Below are 17,805 nucleotides of genomic sequence, written 5' to 3'. Positions count from 1 at the left end.
GCACTCCTATTTATAGGCAGAACAGAAGCCTGGGCACGGCCCCGTGTCCATCCGAGTCTCTCCCTTCATTAATTGTAATTCGCAATTTCATTAAATGCGTCTGCAACAGTTGACCACGCCCCCGTGTCCGCTGAGCACGGCCTCGTGGTGGGCAGTAGAAGCTTCTATCACTTTGTCTTTTCTGCTGACACTTGGGCACGCCCCCGTGCTCACTGAGCACGGGGCGTGTTCAGCCTTCTGTCTTCTTGTTTTGCTTTGGGAAGATGCTGTCGGGAGGTCGGGCATGCCACGTTTGTTCCTTTTTCTTGTATTTATGTTAGATTTAGCTGTATTTTTGCTTCTTTTGTTCATTTGAGCTCATTTAATCCTGAAAATACAAAAGGAAGACAAAAGCATACTTTTTCCAACATTAGTACTAAAAAAGGGTTAGTTTTATGCCACAATTGATGTAATTTATATGTTGCATTTTGTGCACATCAGCGACATTTTTAAAGGATAGTAGAATTGCTAAGGCAGTGACTGATAGGACGAAATGTTATGAATCACATTTAAGGATGTTTTGGAAGTCTGTGAGGTATGATAAAAAAAAGAAAAGATGATATATTTGGCAATACAAAAGAAAGATGAGAATGATAAGGATATTGATATTGAAGTTAAGTTCAATGTGGCAAACGTTAGGAGGGTATTGGACTTGAGAGATAGTGATGATGACCCAATTATCGTACCAGAAAGGTTATGCAAGGGTTTATGCTTTAGAATGGGATTTACTGGGCACGTAAATGATAAATATCTCAAGTCTAAATTTTGTCGTCTATACAAGTTCATAGTTCATTGTGTTATACAAGCTCTATCACACAGAAAGGGGGCGTATGATGAGACATCGGACTACATTATGAACATTATTACATGGCTAGTGCTGAATAGGCCTTATAACATTTCACAAGTGTTGTTTGATCACATGATTGGCAACATCAAAGGCGAAAAATACATTATGTATCAAAGATTCATTCAGATGCTGTTGAATGATCAAGTACCTGATTTGCCAAAGGATCCTGCTGATGAGCTAAATTTGCATCACATGACAAGTGAGACCTTGAGTAGATTGAATCTTTATAAAGGTCTGAAAGAAGATCGTGAGCCGAGAGTTAAGGGGATGATTTGTAAAATCAAAGATCCAAACTATGTCGCACCTGAGAATGATGCATGGAGACACGAGAATAGTGATTCAGAGGATGAAACAGAAAGATTAAGTGAGATGCATGAGAAAAAGCAAAGGTATTGGTTTGTGAAGGATGGAAAGAGAAAGAGAACACCGAAGGTTTCTGTCACACCCCAACCGATGGCGGAATCATCGGGGCATGGCACTGAGCGAAACAGATTGTCCAGAAGTTTCCATAACAATTGTTATCACTATCCAGCTTAAATAACACGTACAATACCGTGTCCCAAATAACAAACAAATTATTACAGATAACAACTAGTCAAATATTCTGTTCCAACAACTCAGATTTAAATAAAACAAATAAATATTATTCAAATGCTCCTAAAGACCCAGCCTGACAAGATCTACAAACAACTATACTCTAGTTGCTCTTTCCTGACAGACAACTATTTGTTGGGGTCCTCTAGAGCTTTATTCTAGCCTCGCTTTCCTAGCAAGCAAACATCTTAAACACCTGTCACATACGTTAAAATAAAGTCAATACATGAAATGTAAAGGTGAGCATACAAGTTTGATAATAGCATATAGAGTTCGAATAGTTTACGCATAACCAGCACGTACACAGGGGAATACGAAGCATGTTAATTATCGACATGGACCTATCGATACCAGTGACTGCGGGTTGACTGTCCGAGACAGTTCGCAATACATGATTACCACCGTAATCCATGCAAGTAATTGTCCTTAACAACCCCCGTGTGAACAGGTGCTGAGTCCAAACTATAGTACTACGTCGTTAAGGCAGGTAGACAACATTCCACGTGTAAACACAATCAACAAGCATTCATTTAGTCACGTAATACATGCATATTGGTTAGCGTTCAAATAATTGAGTAGTGTGATCGTTTGTGTTTTGATATAAGTAACGTATGTAACACCCAAAAGTGCTAAAAGTAAAAAGGGATCGAGTATACTCACAGCAATTGATTGATGGATTGAAGGGAGCGCTTGAGAGTAGGGTTAGCCTAAACAGTTCGATAGCATAACGGTGCATACGCGTAAAATGGAAACAAGTGTAAGTGGGTTGAACAGCCTGGTCGATCGAACAGCAGGGTCGATCGAGCGCGTCGTTCGTTCGGTTGGAAGATCCGTTCGGACAGTCTGTTCGATCGGCCGGTAGGCTCGATCGGCTGGACTATTCGAGTGGATTGATTCTTCCTTTGAGTAGGATGTGTTTGTGTATGATGGTTTGACCTTTTGAAGTTTTCGTTGTAGTATTTGAGAACACTGAAGTGTTCTTACCCTTCAGGTCGGTCGATCGATCGAACTGTTCGATCGGCTGGCTTAACCGATCGGTTAGGAACTTCAGTAGTAGTCCTCAGCACAGAATGTCACTCGATCGAACAACATACTTGATCGGGTGGCGTTCCAATACGTCCAACGAATTGAAAATCGATTAAGGGTTGAAGCATACTATCTCATGATCCGATGAGTAATGTTATCAAACAGCTCATTCGATCGAACATTACCTCGTTCAATACTAATGTTCATGAAATTGTCAAAGTGTGGGGCCACTTGCTAGCCGATCAGCTGGCCTGGTCGATCGGCTGACTTGTCTGATCGGTTGGGCTGTTCGTTCGGACAGCATAACCGTTCGGTCAGCATCCTGACCTGGTCGGCCTGTTCGTCTAACACTTGGCTATTCTGATTATTTAACGTTATATTGAGGTAGTTTGACAACGAGCTAAACCATGGAACTTCCCTTCTTACTTGTTTCTCCTGCTCGGACAGGAATCACCCAAACCCGGCTAGTGAACGGTTCGGAACGGTGGTCTAACGTTTAACCCGAAGTCGGTGAACCTCGTAGGTAGAATCCGAATCTTGAACCACTCATCCACTAGAATGTTTGGTGAGTTGACTCAAGCTCCGTTTCTACCGGTTTGAAGGCATTGAGTGTAAAAGAGTTGAAAGAAGGTTGGAAATCCTTCCTTCAATCCTTCACATCATGTAAATGTTTAGATCTTTGATAGATCTTAGCTTGTTTATGTGGAAATCGGTTAGATCCAAAGTTCGCGTAATTCGAGATTCGAGTTCGATGATGGTTAGATCGGTTTGATTACTGATTAGTTAACTTTATCGCATTGTTACTTCCTACTATTCACAGTCGTAAATCGGTTTACGTTGATAAAACATTCGATTACTTCGATTCATACTGGTTAACAACAGTTACTCCACATAATATAAATAAACATAAAATAGACTAATTATAGTCAAAGAAGTCAAGGTTGACTTGGACTTTGACTTTGACTTTAACATTCTAAAACACGGGGTGTTACAGCCTCCCCTTGTTTAGGGAATTTCGTCCCGAAATTAGGCCAAAAGCTGTACAGCACCGTGAATTACTAATTTGACGCTCCAGATCTTTATTTGAACAACTGCGGGTACTTCGCCTTCAGGTCGCTTTCGAGTTCCCAAGTGAACTCCGCGCCTCGTTTTCCTTCCCATCGGACTTTCATGATAGGGATGCGCGAGCGCCTGAGTTGCTTGGTTTGGTGATCCATGATTTCGACAGGCTTTTCCACGAAGTGTAGCGTTTCGTTGACCTGAAGATCGTCGAGGGGTACAATCAGATCATGATCAACTAGGCATTTTCGGAGGTTCGACACATGGAAAGTTGGGTGGACGTTATTGAGTTCCTCCGGTAGCTCGAGTTTGTAGGCGACTTTTCCGATCCTTTCCAGAATCTTAAAAGGTCCAACATATCGAGGAGCTAGTTTCCCTTTCTTGCCGAATCTGAACACACCCTTCCAAGGTGATACCTTTAGGAGTACGTAGTCGCCAACGTCAAATTCAAGGGGCTTGCGTCTTCTATCGGCGTAACTTTTCTGTCTATCCCTGGCTTTCGACAAGTTGTCTCGAATCTGGAGGATTTTGTCAGTCGTTTCTTGTAGTAACTCGGGACCGGTTAATTGCGAATGACCGATCTCGTGCCATACAATAGGCGAACGACATCTTCTTCAATATAAAGCCTCGAATGGTGCCATTTGTATGCTGGCATGATAGCTGTTGTTGTACGAGAATTCGACTAATGGCAGGTATTTGTTCCAACTACCACCGAAGTCTATGACACACGCGCGGAGCATGTCTTCAAGAGTACGGATCGTTCTTTCAGTCTGTCCGTCGGTTTGAGGGTGGAATGCAGTACTCAGATTAAGCGACATACCAAGGGCCGCTTGAAACGTTTCCCACAATCGCGAAGTGAACCGAGCATCACGGTCTGAAATGATATCACGAGGCGTACCATGATTACAAATGATCTCATCGGTGTAGATTCGGGCTAGTCTTTCTACCTTGTAGTTTTCCCGTATTGGCAAAAAGTGGGCTGATTTGGTCAAACGATCAACTATAACCCAAATGCTATCGTGACTTGACGGCGTAGGCGGAAGTTTGGTTATGAAATCTATAGCTATACTCTCCCACTTCCATATGGGGATTGGAGGTTGTTCGAGTAAGCCAGAAGGTTGTTGATGTTCAGCCTTAACTCTTGCACAAGTCAGGCAACTTCCAACATAAAGAGCAATATCCCGTTTCATGCCCGGCCACCAGTACTTGTAGCGAAGGTCCTGGTACATTTTATCGGCACCGGGATGAATAGAATACCGGGATTTGTGGGCTTCGTTCATTATAATCTTTCGCAAATCGGTCCGCTTAGGGATCCAAATTGAGTCCAGATAATAGAAAATCCCATCTGCTTTGCTTACAAGCTGAGCTCCATCGTGATAGATTCTCTCCTTCTTCAAAGTGCGTTCGTTAAAACAGGCATGCTGGGCTTCGCGGATGAGAGCTTCGAGATCATGCTGGGCTTGGGTATTGCGAATACTGAGCAAATAACTCCGTCTGCTGAGTGCGTCGGCTACAACATTTGCCTTGCCTGGGTGATAACGAATCTCACAGTCATAATCGCTAAGGAGTTCTACCCATCGGCGTTGACGCATGTTAAGTTCTTTCTGATTAAAGATGTGTTGTAGACTCCTGTGATCGGTGAAGATCGTACACTTGGTATCATACAGGTAGTGTCGCCAAATCTTCAATGCAAAAACAATTACGCCTAGCTCGAGATCGTGGGTTGTATAGTTCTTCTCGTGGATTTTGAGCTGTCGAGATGCGTAAGCTATAACCTTGTCGCGTTGCATGAGAACACAACCAAGACCAAGGTTGGAAGCATCACAATAGACAGTGAAGTCGTTGTTTCCGTCTGGCAACGCGAGAACGGAGCATTGCAGAGCTTGCGCTTAAGGGTTTGAAAAGCAGATTCTTATTCAGTTCCCCAAACAAAAGACCTATCTTTATGAGTAAGAGCGGTAAGCAACACAGCGATCTTGGAGAATCCTTTGATAAATCATCGATAGTAGCCCGCTAATCCGACAAAAGAACGGACTTTAGACGGGTTCCTTGGCGTAATCCAGCTCTTAACTGCTTCAATCTTCGCAGGATCGACATGGATACCTTGACTATTCACGATATGACCCAGAAACTGAACCTCTTCTAACCAGAATTCTCACTTGGAGAACTTGGCATAGAGTTGGTTCCCCTGGAGCAACTCGAGAACCAAACGTAGATGTTGCGCATATTCGGCTTTCGATTTGGAATAAATCAAGACATCGTCGATGAACACGATGACGAAACGGTCAAGATAAGGTTTACACACGCGATTCATCAGATCCATAAAAACCGCGCGTGCGTTGGTTAGACCAAAAGGCATAACAACGAACTCATAGTGGCCGTATCGAGTGCGAAAGGCGGTTTTGGGTATATCCTTCTCTTGGATGCATAACTGATGATAGCCTGAACGTAGATCGATCTTCGAGAAACACGATGCACCTTGTAGCTGATCAAACAAATCGTCGATTCGAGGTAGGGGATAACGGTTCTTGATGGTCAGCTTATTCAATTCCCGATAGTCGATGCACATCCTGAACAACCCATCCTTCTTTTTGACGAAAAGGACTGGTGCGCCCTAAGGAGAGGTGCCCGGGCGAATAAAGCCTTTTTCAAGTAACTCCTGGAGTTGGTTTGAGAGTTCCCTCATTTCGGATGGCGCGAGTCGATAAGGGGCTTTAGCAACAGGGTTAGCTCCAGGAATGAGGTCGATACGAAAGTCGATATCACGACTTGGCGGCAGTCCGGGAAGATCATCAGGGAACACCTGAGGAAATTCACGAACCACTGGGATGTCTTTGACTTCAACCCTCTTTTTCTTTTCCTTTTCCGTACTACAATGTTGGCCAAGAAAGCTCTGTATTCCTTGCGGAGATACTTGCTAGCTTGGATACACGACATGAGCTTGAGACCTTTCGAAGCTGTTTCACCGTACACACATAAGAGATCACCATTTGCGAGCGAGAATCGAATCATCTTTTCAAAACACACAACTTCAGCATGGTTTTCGCGAAGAAAGTCCATGCCTACTATGACGTCGAAACTTCCGAGTTGCATCGGAATAAGGTCAATTGGGAAGAGGTGATTGTTGAGCTCGAGGGTACAATCACGAAGAACAGAGTTAACTGTGACGGTTCTTCCAGTAGCAACTTCGACTTCAAATGACGAGGGAAGATAAGAACGCTTACGACTAAGGAGCCTCTCGAATTCAAACGACACAAAGCAGTTATCGGCTCCAGTATCAAACAAACATGATGCATAAATACCATTCACAAGGAATGTACCATTAACCACGTTGTTGTCAGCCTGGGCTTGACGGGCGTTGATGTAAAAGGTTCTGGCACCGGCTGCTTGTTTCACAACCCGGTTCGGGCACATGTTTGCAAAGTGGTTAGGATCACCACATGCAAAGCAGACTCGAGCATTGACCGCGGGTGCTTGAGCTGCAGGTTGGCCTTGAGGGGCTGGGAGTAGAGCTTGATGAGCGGCAGCTTAAACTAGGGCTTGACGGGGACCATAGCGACAGTTCGCAGTGAAATGCCCGTAGAGGTTGCAGGGGGCGCAGAAACGACAGGCGATTCCCACCGGATGATGGTATGAGCATGTCGGGCAGAGCGGGTGGGGACCTGTGTAAGCGCGCTTAGCTGGCGGCGCATTGATCACTGGAGCTTGCCGGTGGTGAGGCTGCTGCTGAGCCTGTACGGCTTGCAGAGGAACAGCAGTCGTTGTCACAGCACAGTTCTTGTTGCTGGAGCTGTTGTTGTTGTGCTTCTTCTTCCTTCTTGACGACTTGGAGGGTTGAGCAGTGGTGGTGTCGACGGTCGATGCGGTGGTGGCTTGGTGCAGAGACTTGGTATGCTTATCCCAAAAACCAGACTTTACCCGCTTGTCATTGATCTCAGCGGCAAGCAGGTAGGGCTCTTCAATCGATGACGGCTTGGCAGCATGAACGAAATCGGCAACACAATCGGGTAGAGCTCGAATATACTTCTTGATGGCCATGTCTGACGTTTTGACTTGATCGGGACAAATGATGCTGAGCTGTTTAAAGCGTACAGAGGCAGCGTTATCTCCATCCTTCATGGGGAGGGCAGAATTCGTCCATCATGATGGCTTTCAGCTCCTTCCATGTCAGCTCATAAGCTGCATCATTCCCGCGTTTGTTTCGTTCGGTCGTCCACCAGTCTAGAGCTCGGGACTGGAAGACGCCTGTAGCATTGAGGGTGCGGTGATTTTCTTGACAGCCATTTTGGTGCAGAGTGACTTCGATAGAATCGAACCATTGAAACATAGCTGTTGGGCCATCTTCTCCGGTGAATTCCTTTGGTCTGCATGCCTTGAACTGTTTAAAGCTGAAACCAGTCTTGTTGGTATCTTTAGGAGCATCGATTCGCGATTCCTTAGACGACTTGCTGGCGTTTTCAAAGACATCGCTCACAGCTTTTGCCATGCACTTGGCAATGATAGTAGCGAGACGCCTGTCCCTCTTCTCTTGGCGGGTAAGTGGGGTTCGGTGTCCAGATGACGACATGGTCTGCAATAGACATCGTCGTAGGTCTCAGACACAATAATCGAATCTCACCTCACACGTCTACTACTTACTAAAGCTTAGAATCACGTCGAAACACGCATCACATATTCACGTAAACACAAATTCACAGCTTCACATAATCACAGAAACACAGAAGTGCATAGAGCACGTAGAGCACAGAGGTACCTAAGCACAGAAGCACATACACATCTAATCACAGAGGTAGTCAGAATACAGAAACCTATTATTCAAAGCTCGCGAGTCGTTCGCATATAACGATCGCGTATGGTACATCGAATAATATAGCATGATCATATAGCATATCGAGTAGTATGGTATAGCGTATATCGTAGCATAGTATCGCCTAAGTTCGTAACAACTTGTTAGCAATGTGTAGTGTGTCGTGTGATTCGTGGAAACAGAAGGCGTTAGATCAAAACCCAAGGTACCTCAAAATGCTAACAATTTAAACACACAAACAGGTAATTACATACAAAGCACATAAAATCGATGAATCATCAGAGTCGGCAGTTGCGGGCTCAGAATCGTAACACATAAAATCGAGAAATAAATTGTCTGCGGCTACTAGACATCTCGCAGTAGACTTTTCGTCACTTTTCGACTTTCGGGATCACGTTTCTGCCTCGATTCTTGGGCATTCAGCGCGTATTCCCTAGGTCATACTAGTGAGTTCATGTCGTTGGAGTCCGTCGACGCTTTGGTGAGATGAGTAAAAGTTGGAATAAGTTGCCAAGGTTCGGGTTTCACCCCTGGCTTAGCAATTTCTTCCTTGTTTTAGCAAAATTTGAGGAGATTATTCATCAAAATATGGATTTCACTCCAGATTTGGTATAATTCTCCTCGTTTGTTATTGAAAATAATGAGGAAATCATGGATAAATTGATAAAATCAGCATCGATCAATTAATTTAGTCGAGAGTTTGCGGCTTTCACACCTATTCTCGACTGAATCGCTTGACTCTATTTGAAAATTCGAGTGCAGTGGTAGCGAAGAACATTAAAATATAGCACTTAAGCTTGGTCTGTTGGTTCCTAACTATAGTCTAGGTCTCTAAGACAGCGACCCAGACTAGGTCGTGTCTAGCCTAATTCCCTATAGTTATGGCTCTAATACCAATCTGTCACACCCCAACCGATGGCGGAATCATCGAGGCATGGCACTGAGCAAAACAGATTGTCCAGAAGTTTCCATAACAAGTATTAACACTATCCAGTTTAAATAACACGTCCCATATCGTGTCCCAAATAACAAACAAATTATTACAGATAACAACTAGTCAAATATTCTGTTCCGACAACTCAGATTTAAATAAAACAAATAAATATTATTCAAATGCTCCTAAAGACCCAGCCTAACAAGATCTACAAACAACTATACTCTAGTTGCTCTTTCCTAACAGACAACTATTTGTTGGGGGCCTCTAGAGCTTTATTCTAGCCTCGCTTTCCTAGCAAGCAAACATCTTAAACACCTGTCACATACGTTAAAATAAAGTCAATACATGAAATGTAAAGGTGAGCATACAAGTTTGATAATAGCATATAGAGTTCGAATAGTTTACACATAACCAACACGTACACAGGGGAAAACGAAGCATGTTAATTATCGACATGGACCTATCGATACCAGTGACTGCGGGTTGACTGTCCGAGACAGTTCGCAATACATGATTACCACCGTAATTCATGCAAGTAATTGTCCTTAACAACCCCCGTGTGAACGGGTGCTGAGTCCAAACTATAGTACTGCGTCGTTAAGGCAGGTAGACAGCATTCCACGTGTAAACACAATCAACAAGCATGCATTTAGTCACGTAATACATGCATATTGGTTAGCGTTCAAATAATTGAGTGGTGTGATCGTTTGTGTTTTGATATAAGTAACGTATGTAACACCCAAAAGTGCTAAAAGTAAAAAGGGATCGAGTATACTCACAGCGATTGATAGATGGATTGAAGGGAGCGCTTGAGAGTAGGGTTAGCCTGAACAGTTCGATAGCATAACGGTGAATACGCGTAAAATGGAAACAAGTGTAAGTGGGTCGAACAGCCTGGTCGATCGAACAGCAGGTTCGATCGAGCGGGTCGTTCGTTCGGTTGGAAGATCCGTTCGGACAGTCTGTTCGATCGGCCGGTAGGCTCAATCAGCTGGACTATTCGAGTGGATTGTTTCTTCCTTTGAGTAGGATGTGCTTGTGTATGATGGTTTGACCTTTTGAAGTTTTCATTGTAGTATTTGAGAACACTAAAGTGTTCTTACCCTTCAGGTCGGTCGATCGATCGAACGGTCTGTTCGATCGGCTGGCTTAACTGATCGGTTAGGAACTTCAGTAGTAGTCCTCAGCACAGGATGTCACTCGATCAAACAGCATACTCGATCGGGTGGCATTCCAATACGTCCAACGAATTGAAAATCGATTAAGGGTTGAAGCATAGTATCTCATGATCCGATGAGTAATGTTATCAAACAGCTCATTCGATCGAACATTACCTCGTTCAATACTATTTTTCATGAAATTGTCAAAGTGTGGGGCCACTTGCTAGCCGATCGGCTGGCCTGGTCGATCGGCTGACTTGTCCGATCGGTTGGGCTGTTCGTTCGGACAGCCTACCCGTTCGGTCAGCATCCTGACCTGGTCAGCCTGTTCTTCTAACACTTGGCTGTTCTGATTATTTGACGTTATATTGAGGTAGTTTGACAACGAGCTAAACCATGGAACTTCCATTCTTACTTGTTTCTCCTGCTCGGACAGGAATCACCCAAACCCGGCCAGTGAACGGTTCAGAACTGTGGTCTAACGTTTAACCCGAAGTCGGTGAACCTCGTAGGTAGAATCCGAATCTAGAACCACTCATCCACTAGAATGTTTGGTGAGTTGACTCAAGCTCCGTTTCTACCGGTTTGAAGGCATTGAGTGTAAAAGAGTTGAAAGAAGGTTTGAAATCCTTCCTTTAATCCTTCACATCATGTAAATGTTTAGATCTTTGATAGATCTTAGCTTGTTTATGTGGAAATCGGTTAGATCCAAGCTATTCATGGTGGATTGAGGCCAAAACATGATGTTCTTGAAGAACACCATGATGACATCATCCTAGAATGCTTAGATCTTGATGATTTCACGGTTAGAAATCAAGATTCGAAAGATAGAAAGGTGTAGGAGCATATTTTGATCAAGAAAGTACAAGATTTAGGATGAAAACTTACCGAAATTTGGAAGAAATCTGAGAAAAGGTGAGGAGCACGAGCTGGTCGGTCAGAGAGTTTCCAAAAGTGGAAAGAATGACAATGACAGCCCTATTTATAGGCTCCAAAAGAGGAAAGGGCTGGCCGATCGGCCAGGCATCCCGATCGGACAGCCTGCTCGATCGGACAGTCCGTCCGATCAGCTGGGTTGTTCTATCGACTGACAGCCTGATCGATCCACAGCCTGGTTCGAGTGTTCGGTGCGACGATTTTTGATGTTTCGATTTCGATTGAAGACGACACGAGTACGATAGAGTTTCCCATTCAAATTACTTTCAGTCCCAACTACAATACCTAACATACAATCATCTATATATCACCCTTTTCCTTACGTTACCTTTCGTCGTAATTCGATTTCGATTGTATTTGGTTTGAGTTTCGAGTTTCGATTGGTTCGTGTCACACCCCCAAAATCCACCTGCGGAGTATTACCGCTTGGGAGTGTGACTGACCAGAATCAAGCCACCAATCATATAGAACAATATATATATATAGCAAAAGTAATTGCTATTAAACCAAACCAAATCCATATGAAAGGTGTTCCAAAACATAAGTAAGTTATCATTGTTTAGCGGAAGCATATAGATAAAACCCATCATAATAAAGTATCAAATGTCATAAGCATTTAACAAGACAATCACGATCCAACCCCACAACGACCAGCTCCTCCCTGTGCAAGCTCCATGTATCTAATGACCTGCAAGGCATGTAACAGAGGATCAACAACTAGTTGAGCGAGTTCACAGAAAGTAAGTGCGTAATAGTAAGTTCGTTGGTAACATGTGGCTCTACTGGGCCGATAGTACGTTCTATAGGTGGGGGCTTCCCATGTTGTATAACCACTAGACTATTCGTAACCATAAGTGTTCTACATATCCCGAGAACAGTAACACGTACAAGTTTACGTAGGTTTTACGTAAGTAATCCTTCACAACCGAGGATAGGGGTACGCGGGGGTTTACGTAGGTTTTACGTAAGTGCCTGACACAACCGAGGCAGTAGTGAGTATAAGTTCACGTAGGTTTTACGTGAGTGTCCTTCGCAACCTGAGGACAGTGAGCAATACAAGTATACGTAGGTTTTACGTATGTGTCCTGCACAACCGAGGACGATGGTATGGTAGTCTAGTAACAGTGTAAGTACAGTTCTATTCAATCTCAATCCTTCAATCCCAATTCCCGTGCCCTGGGAATCCCATGCCTTAGTAAGAGTGTGAACTCACCTTGGTTTGCTCGGTATGTTATTGCTTCTAGGGTTAATTAGTGTTTAAGTCCGTTGCTCACAATCTAAGGTACATTGCACATAAGCTTGATGTGAGTGTTTTACGCACAATTAGGGTTTACAAGTCTATGATATCAAGCAGTTGTGATCCGTGTGATATTTGTGTATAAAATGATATGATAAAGGTTGTTCGTGCATACGGTATCATCCAGTTAAGTAAAGTATCATATAATCTCATACAGGTAAGGGTTAGTAGCATATTATTCCTCATACAGGTTACTGCACTTGACATCATAGTACACAGTCTTTTCACGTATAAGCAGAACTCAGGGCATGTCACTAAACAGATAACGAAATTCGGACCAAACACTTGTTCTTAAAACTCAGATCAAAACATAACACACAAAAGCTCGGACCATATGATTATGATGTAGCAAAACTCGGTCAATAACCCACCCCCTTATGAAACTCGGACATGGGGTGTGGGTGTTAAAGGTCAGACAACATAGGTGAGGGGGGTAAAAGTCGGACAGGGGCTTGGGGGGTTAAACTCGGACCATAACATCCCCTAAGAAACTCGGACATCCCCTCTTTGCATAAAAGTCGGACCCAAGGTTCTCAAGCAAAGAAATTCGGACCATAAGGGCTTAAAGGTCGGACCATACTCATTCCAATGAAAGTCGGACCAAGAGATTTACTCACCAAACTCGGACAACATGCATGATCATCAAATAACTCGGACTAGTTCTTATGTAACAAAGTCGGACACTAGGTTAACAACATAAAGATCGGACCCTAGCAACATTTAGAGCTCGGAATCCATGTTATATACCCAAAGTTCGGACCACAGTCATGTTTAAGAAACTCGGATCCCTTTCATCTTATAAAACTCAGACAACACATAAGGGTCATGAAACTCAGACAATGTCAATAAGCAAAAACTCGGATCCCTTTCATAGGGTTTAAAGGTCGGACAAGCTTAACAATTACAAAACTCTGACAAACATTTGTCATACATTCATTGTGATTATAGCAGTTACGTTTTCTGTATTCAAGCAAACCCTAATTTCTTTCATATGGACGGCAGATTCATAACCAATCCACCAATGCTTAACCACAACAATCATCACAAGAATAATCTATTAAGCATGCAACTAATCATCATCATAATCGCAATTATCCAGAATCAAAATCAAAATCACAGAATATTATACGAGGAACTAGGGTTTTCATGAACACATAATCAAAAATCAAGAATTGATAATAATCAAGTAATCAATCAGGGTTTGCAAGTATTACAATGATCAATAAACAATTACCTTGAATGATTCTTAGAGAAAATGTGGAATCAAAGTGTTGAATGTCTTGTGCCAATGATGATGGTGGTAATGATTGCTAGAGGATTAGAGAATACAGTACGTGCTTTGGTTTTGTGAAAGTGATTAGTGAACAAGGGATTAGGGTTAAGTATAGTTAAATTTTCACTAATTACTCTACACACCCTGAATTACTAAATCTTACACAAGCACATCATCTCACACCAATTTCACAGTTTCACCACCAAGTTCACATATTTGACAAGTCTCTCCAAATTAACACATAACCATGCATAATCACACAATACATTTCATTGTATTAAAACGTATACAATTCCATAGCTAAATATTTGCACAATTAAACAACTAAACAATACATGGTCATGCAATAAATGCAAAATAGGAATCTTGGAAATTCGAGTTGTCACAGTTCGTTTGATCACCATACAAACATAAAGTAAACACGCACAAGTAACACATAAGGCACACACACACGTATAACAACAACCAAAGTTCGCGTAATTCGAGATTCGAGTTCGATGATGGTTAGATCGGTTTGATTACTGATTAGTTAACTTTATCACATTGTTACTTCCTACTATTTACAGTCATAAATCGGTTTGCGTTGATAAAACATTCGATTACTTCGATTCATACTGGTTAACAACACTTACTCCACATAATACAAATAAACATAAAATAGACTAATTATAGTCAAAGAAGTCAAGGTTGACTTGGACTTTGACTTTGACTTTGACTTTGACATTCGAAAACACGGGGTGTTACAGTTTCTCCCACAGTGACTGCACCCAAAGTAGTTTCTCCGAAGATTGTTGTTAAGGGTAAAGTTGGAAAGGGGGAGTCACAAAAGAGGTTGATAGATTAATTCTTTGTTATATAATTCTAATAAGTGTTGATGTTTGTTTTATAGAGCCAGCAAAGAAAAAGTCTCCACCAATACTTGTTGATGAGCCAGTAATTGATCCAACGGAGCTGATAAAACAAGGAGCGGATCTTCTGAACATGACATTTGATCAATACATCAAGCATACTGCTGAAGAAGCTGCTAAAGTTGTTGCAAAGGTTCAAAGTGTTGAAAAAGTAGCTGAAACTTCTGCAAAGAATGTTGAAGCAGAAAATGTCAAGGAAAAGGAAGCTGAAGGAGTTGCTCACACAGACTCTAGTACAACAGAAAGTGATACAGAGCCAGAGATTGATACTTCAAAGATTGGTGTTGGAAAGATAAGGTTGAAAGTCAAGCCTCAAAAGAAAAAAAAGGATTCCGATGAAGAGGATTCTACTTACATTCCTACACCTCAAGAGAAGAAAAAGAAGGTTATCAAGAAGCGTAAAGCTCATCCATCTGGTGTGATTCCTAGGAATGCCAGAGCTAGAAAAGGAGCAGCAACAATGCCTAAAATTCAGAGTCATAAAGCTCCAGAAGTTGAAAGTATTCAAACTCCAGAAGTGCAACAAGCTCAAGGTAAAGCTCCAGAAGTTGAAAGTATTCAAATTCCAGAAGTGCAACAAGCTCAAAGTTTTCCAGAGGTTGAAGTAGAAAGTGTTAAAGCACCTGAGGTTCAAACGATAGAGGGTCCAGAAGCTGAAAAGAAAAAGCCTGAAAGTCCAGATTATGTTAGAATTGAGAAGAAAGTTGATGATGATGATGATGATGATGATGATGATGATGATGATGAAGTTCAATTTATGGGTGAGAGAGAGTCTACACCACCACCACCACCACTACCAGAGAATCCAACTATTCACATACAAGATGATGCAGAGCAGTCACAGCCAAAGAAAGATACTTTTTTCTGGTTTATTTGAAGATTTTCCAGAATTTCAAGGTGACTTTCCATTTGATCTTCCGGAAGGTGATCATGATATGTTTCATAATGGAAAGATCAAGATTCTTACAAAGAAAGTGAGTATTTTGGAAAAGGCAAAAGCAAAAGCTGAAACTGAACATGATGAAGTGAAAAAGAAGCTTGCAAAGACAATAGAAGTGAATGAAGAGCTGAAGTTAGTAGTGAATAATCATGCTGAAAGGATTAATGAATTAACAGATGATCTTGGAGAACAAGCTAAACTCATTGATCAACTCAATACAGAGTTTGCTGAAGTGAATGCAAAACATGAAAAATTAAATAAAGTGAACAAGACACTACATCAGATGATAGGTGAGTTGCACGAATCGTCTTCTAATGAAAGTAAAGTTCTAAGACAAGAGATTGAAGCTCTAAGGGCAAACAAGGTCGTAAAAGACGAAAATTTAAACATGTTGTATGCTACGATAGAACTCAAGCTTGGAATCAATGTCTAAGCTGTGTACAATGACCTGGAGATTCAAAGAGTTGAAGAACGAAGAGCTCAAAGAGAAAAAGAGTTGGCTCAAGAAGCAACTCAGAAAAGGAAAGGGTTAGCAGTTGATACTCAAGAGGTTGTAGGTTCTTCTAGTCATCCTGAAGGTGCTGACGTTGAAATGACAGAAGCAGAGGTGAACGTTGAGGAAGAAAATATGGATGTTGATCCAGATCAGGGGTTTGTGCTTATTGGTGAATCATTCTCTCTACCTTACAGTTTAAAGGAGATTATTCGTCTTGTGAGAGCTGATCAAAGAAAAAGGAAGGCGAGGAGATCTCAAGGTGAAATTGATCCTGATACAAAGCTATTGTGTTATAAAGAAGAGAAAGAGGATCATGAAGAAGAGGAAGAGGAAGAGGATCCTGAATTGAAAGACATTCTTGATGCAGTTGATAACTATAATCCTTCATGGAATGATTTCAAAGATGACGATGACGATTAAGGGACATCAGGGTTATTAGTGAAGCCTCCAGCTCAACATTCGATTGATGATTTTCTTAATGATGAGCTAAATGAGCAAGTGGAGGATCAGCATCAGGAGTCTTCTTCGTTTGGCAAACAACACTCTGATTAGGTATTCCTAACTCAACCGAAAGTTATTTACTTACATGCTGCATTTGAGGGGGAGTTAGAGGTACCTAGAACAAGAGAAGAGATGTTAGAAGAGTTGGGAATGGATGACGGTAACTTGAAGTTTGATATAGAGGATGATATTCCTTCGTCACCAGAAAGAGAATACACTTTCAACTTTCCCAATGAAGCAGACAACTTCAATGATGTGATTTGTTGGGATTGAACCCTACCAGAGGAACAGATAATGAAAGCCAAAACCGGATCACAACAGTGGATTCAAAATAAGCAGCTGTTTACACTTGGCTTTCCCCTTGACAGTGGTAATCTAACAGCTGATAGATCTTAAGTACTGCTCACTATAACAACTGATGAACCAAACACTGATGAAACTCTAACGACTGCTGAAGACAAACACTGTTGCTCTATCTATTGTCATTTCCTAAGTACTGCTGAAGACACAAGCACTGCTCATTCAAGGACTGATCACCTTTGAAGAAAGCACTGATGCTCAACATCAGTGCTCAGGCTACAACAGCGGAACGTGAAGCAGTAGTTTTCTCTTGTTTTGTTTTGTATTGTACTTATAATCAGTTGTTGAACATCAGTAGTTTGTATAGAACAGTGTTTATAGGTTTTTAGGTTGTTAGATGTCACTATCATGGTGACGTCAGCTGAGATGCCTCAGTGGTTTGGTTTGCCTATAAATGGAGCAGTACCCTGTACTGTTACTTTTGATTAACTGAGTGGATTCTTCTTCTCCAGTCCAATCCTTTCATCTTGTGCAACCAACCTTGGAGTATCAGGCTGAGGGGGAGCTTAGTTCTTTAAGCATGCTTGTAATCATTTGATTTGTAATTGAATTATTCAACTTAATGAGAAGCATCTGTTTATCAAACTATTTTCCACTTAGATTGTGCTTACAAAGTTTGTCTTCA

At 42.0% G+C, this 17,805-nt stretch overlaps 1 protein-coding gene across 1 annotated transcript; it reads left to right on the top strand.

The window, feature by feature from the left end:
• The first annotated feature begins 595 nt into the window (after window positions 1-595).
• Window positions 596-16,739, top strand: LOC110869563 (glutamic acid-rich protein-like). Its single transcript, XM_022118805.1, has 5 exons — window positions 596-1,275; window positions 7,982-8,100; window positions 14,865-15,568; window positions 15,717-16,113; window positions 16,258-16,739. The coding sequence occupies exons 1-5, from the start codon at window positions 596-598 to the stop codon at window positions 16,737-16,739; spliced, it is 2,382 nt and encodes a 793-aa protein (XP_021974497.1).
• Window positions 16,740-17,805: the final 1,066 nt, after the last annotated feature.

The sequence above is a fragment of the Helianthus annuus genome, chromosome 11 (assembly GCF_002127325.2).
Source record: "Helianthus annuus cultivar XRQ/B chromosome 11, HanXRQr2.0-SUNRISE, whole genome shotgun sequence".
Taxonomy (NCBI): domain Eukaryota; kingdom Viridiplantae; phylum Streptophyta; class Magnoliopsida; order Asterales; family Asteraceae; genus Helianthus; species Helianthus annuus.
Note: the sequence above shows the minus strand (reverse complement) of the source record. Positions and strands in the feature narration are given on the sequence as shown.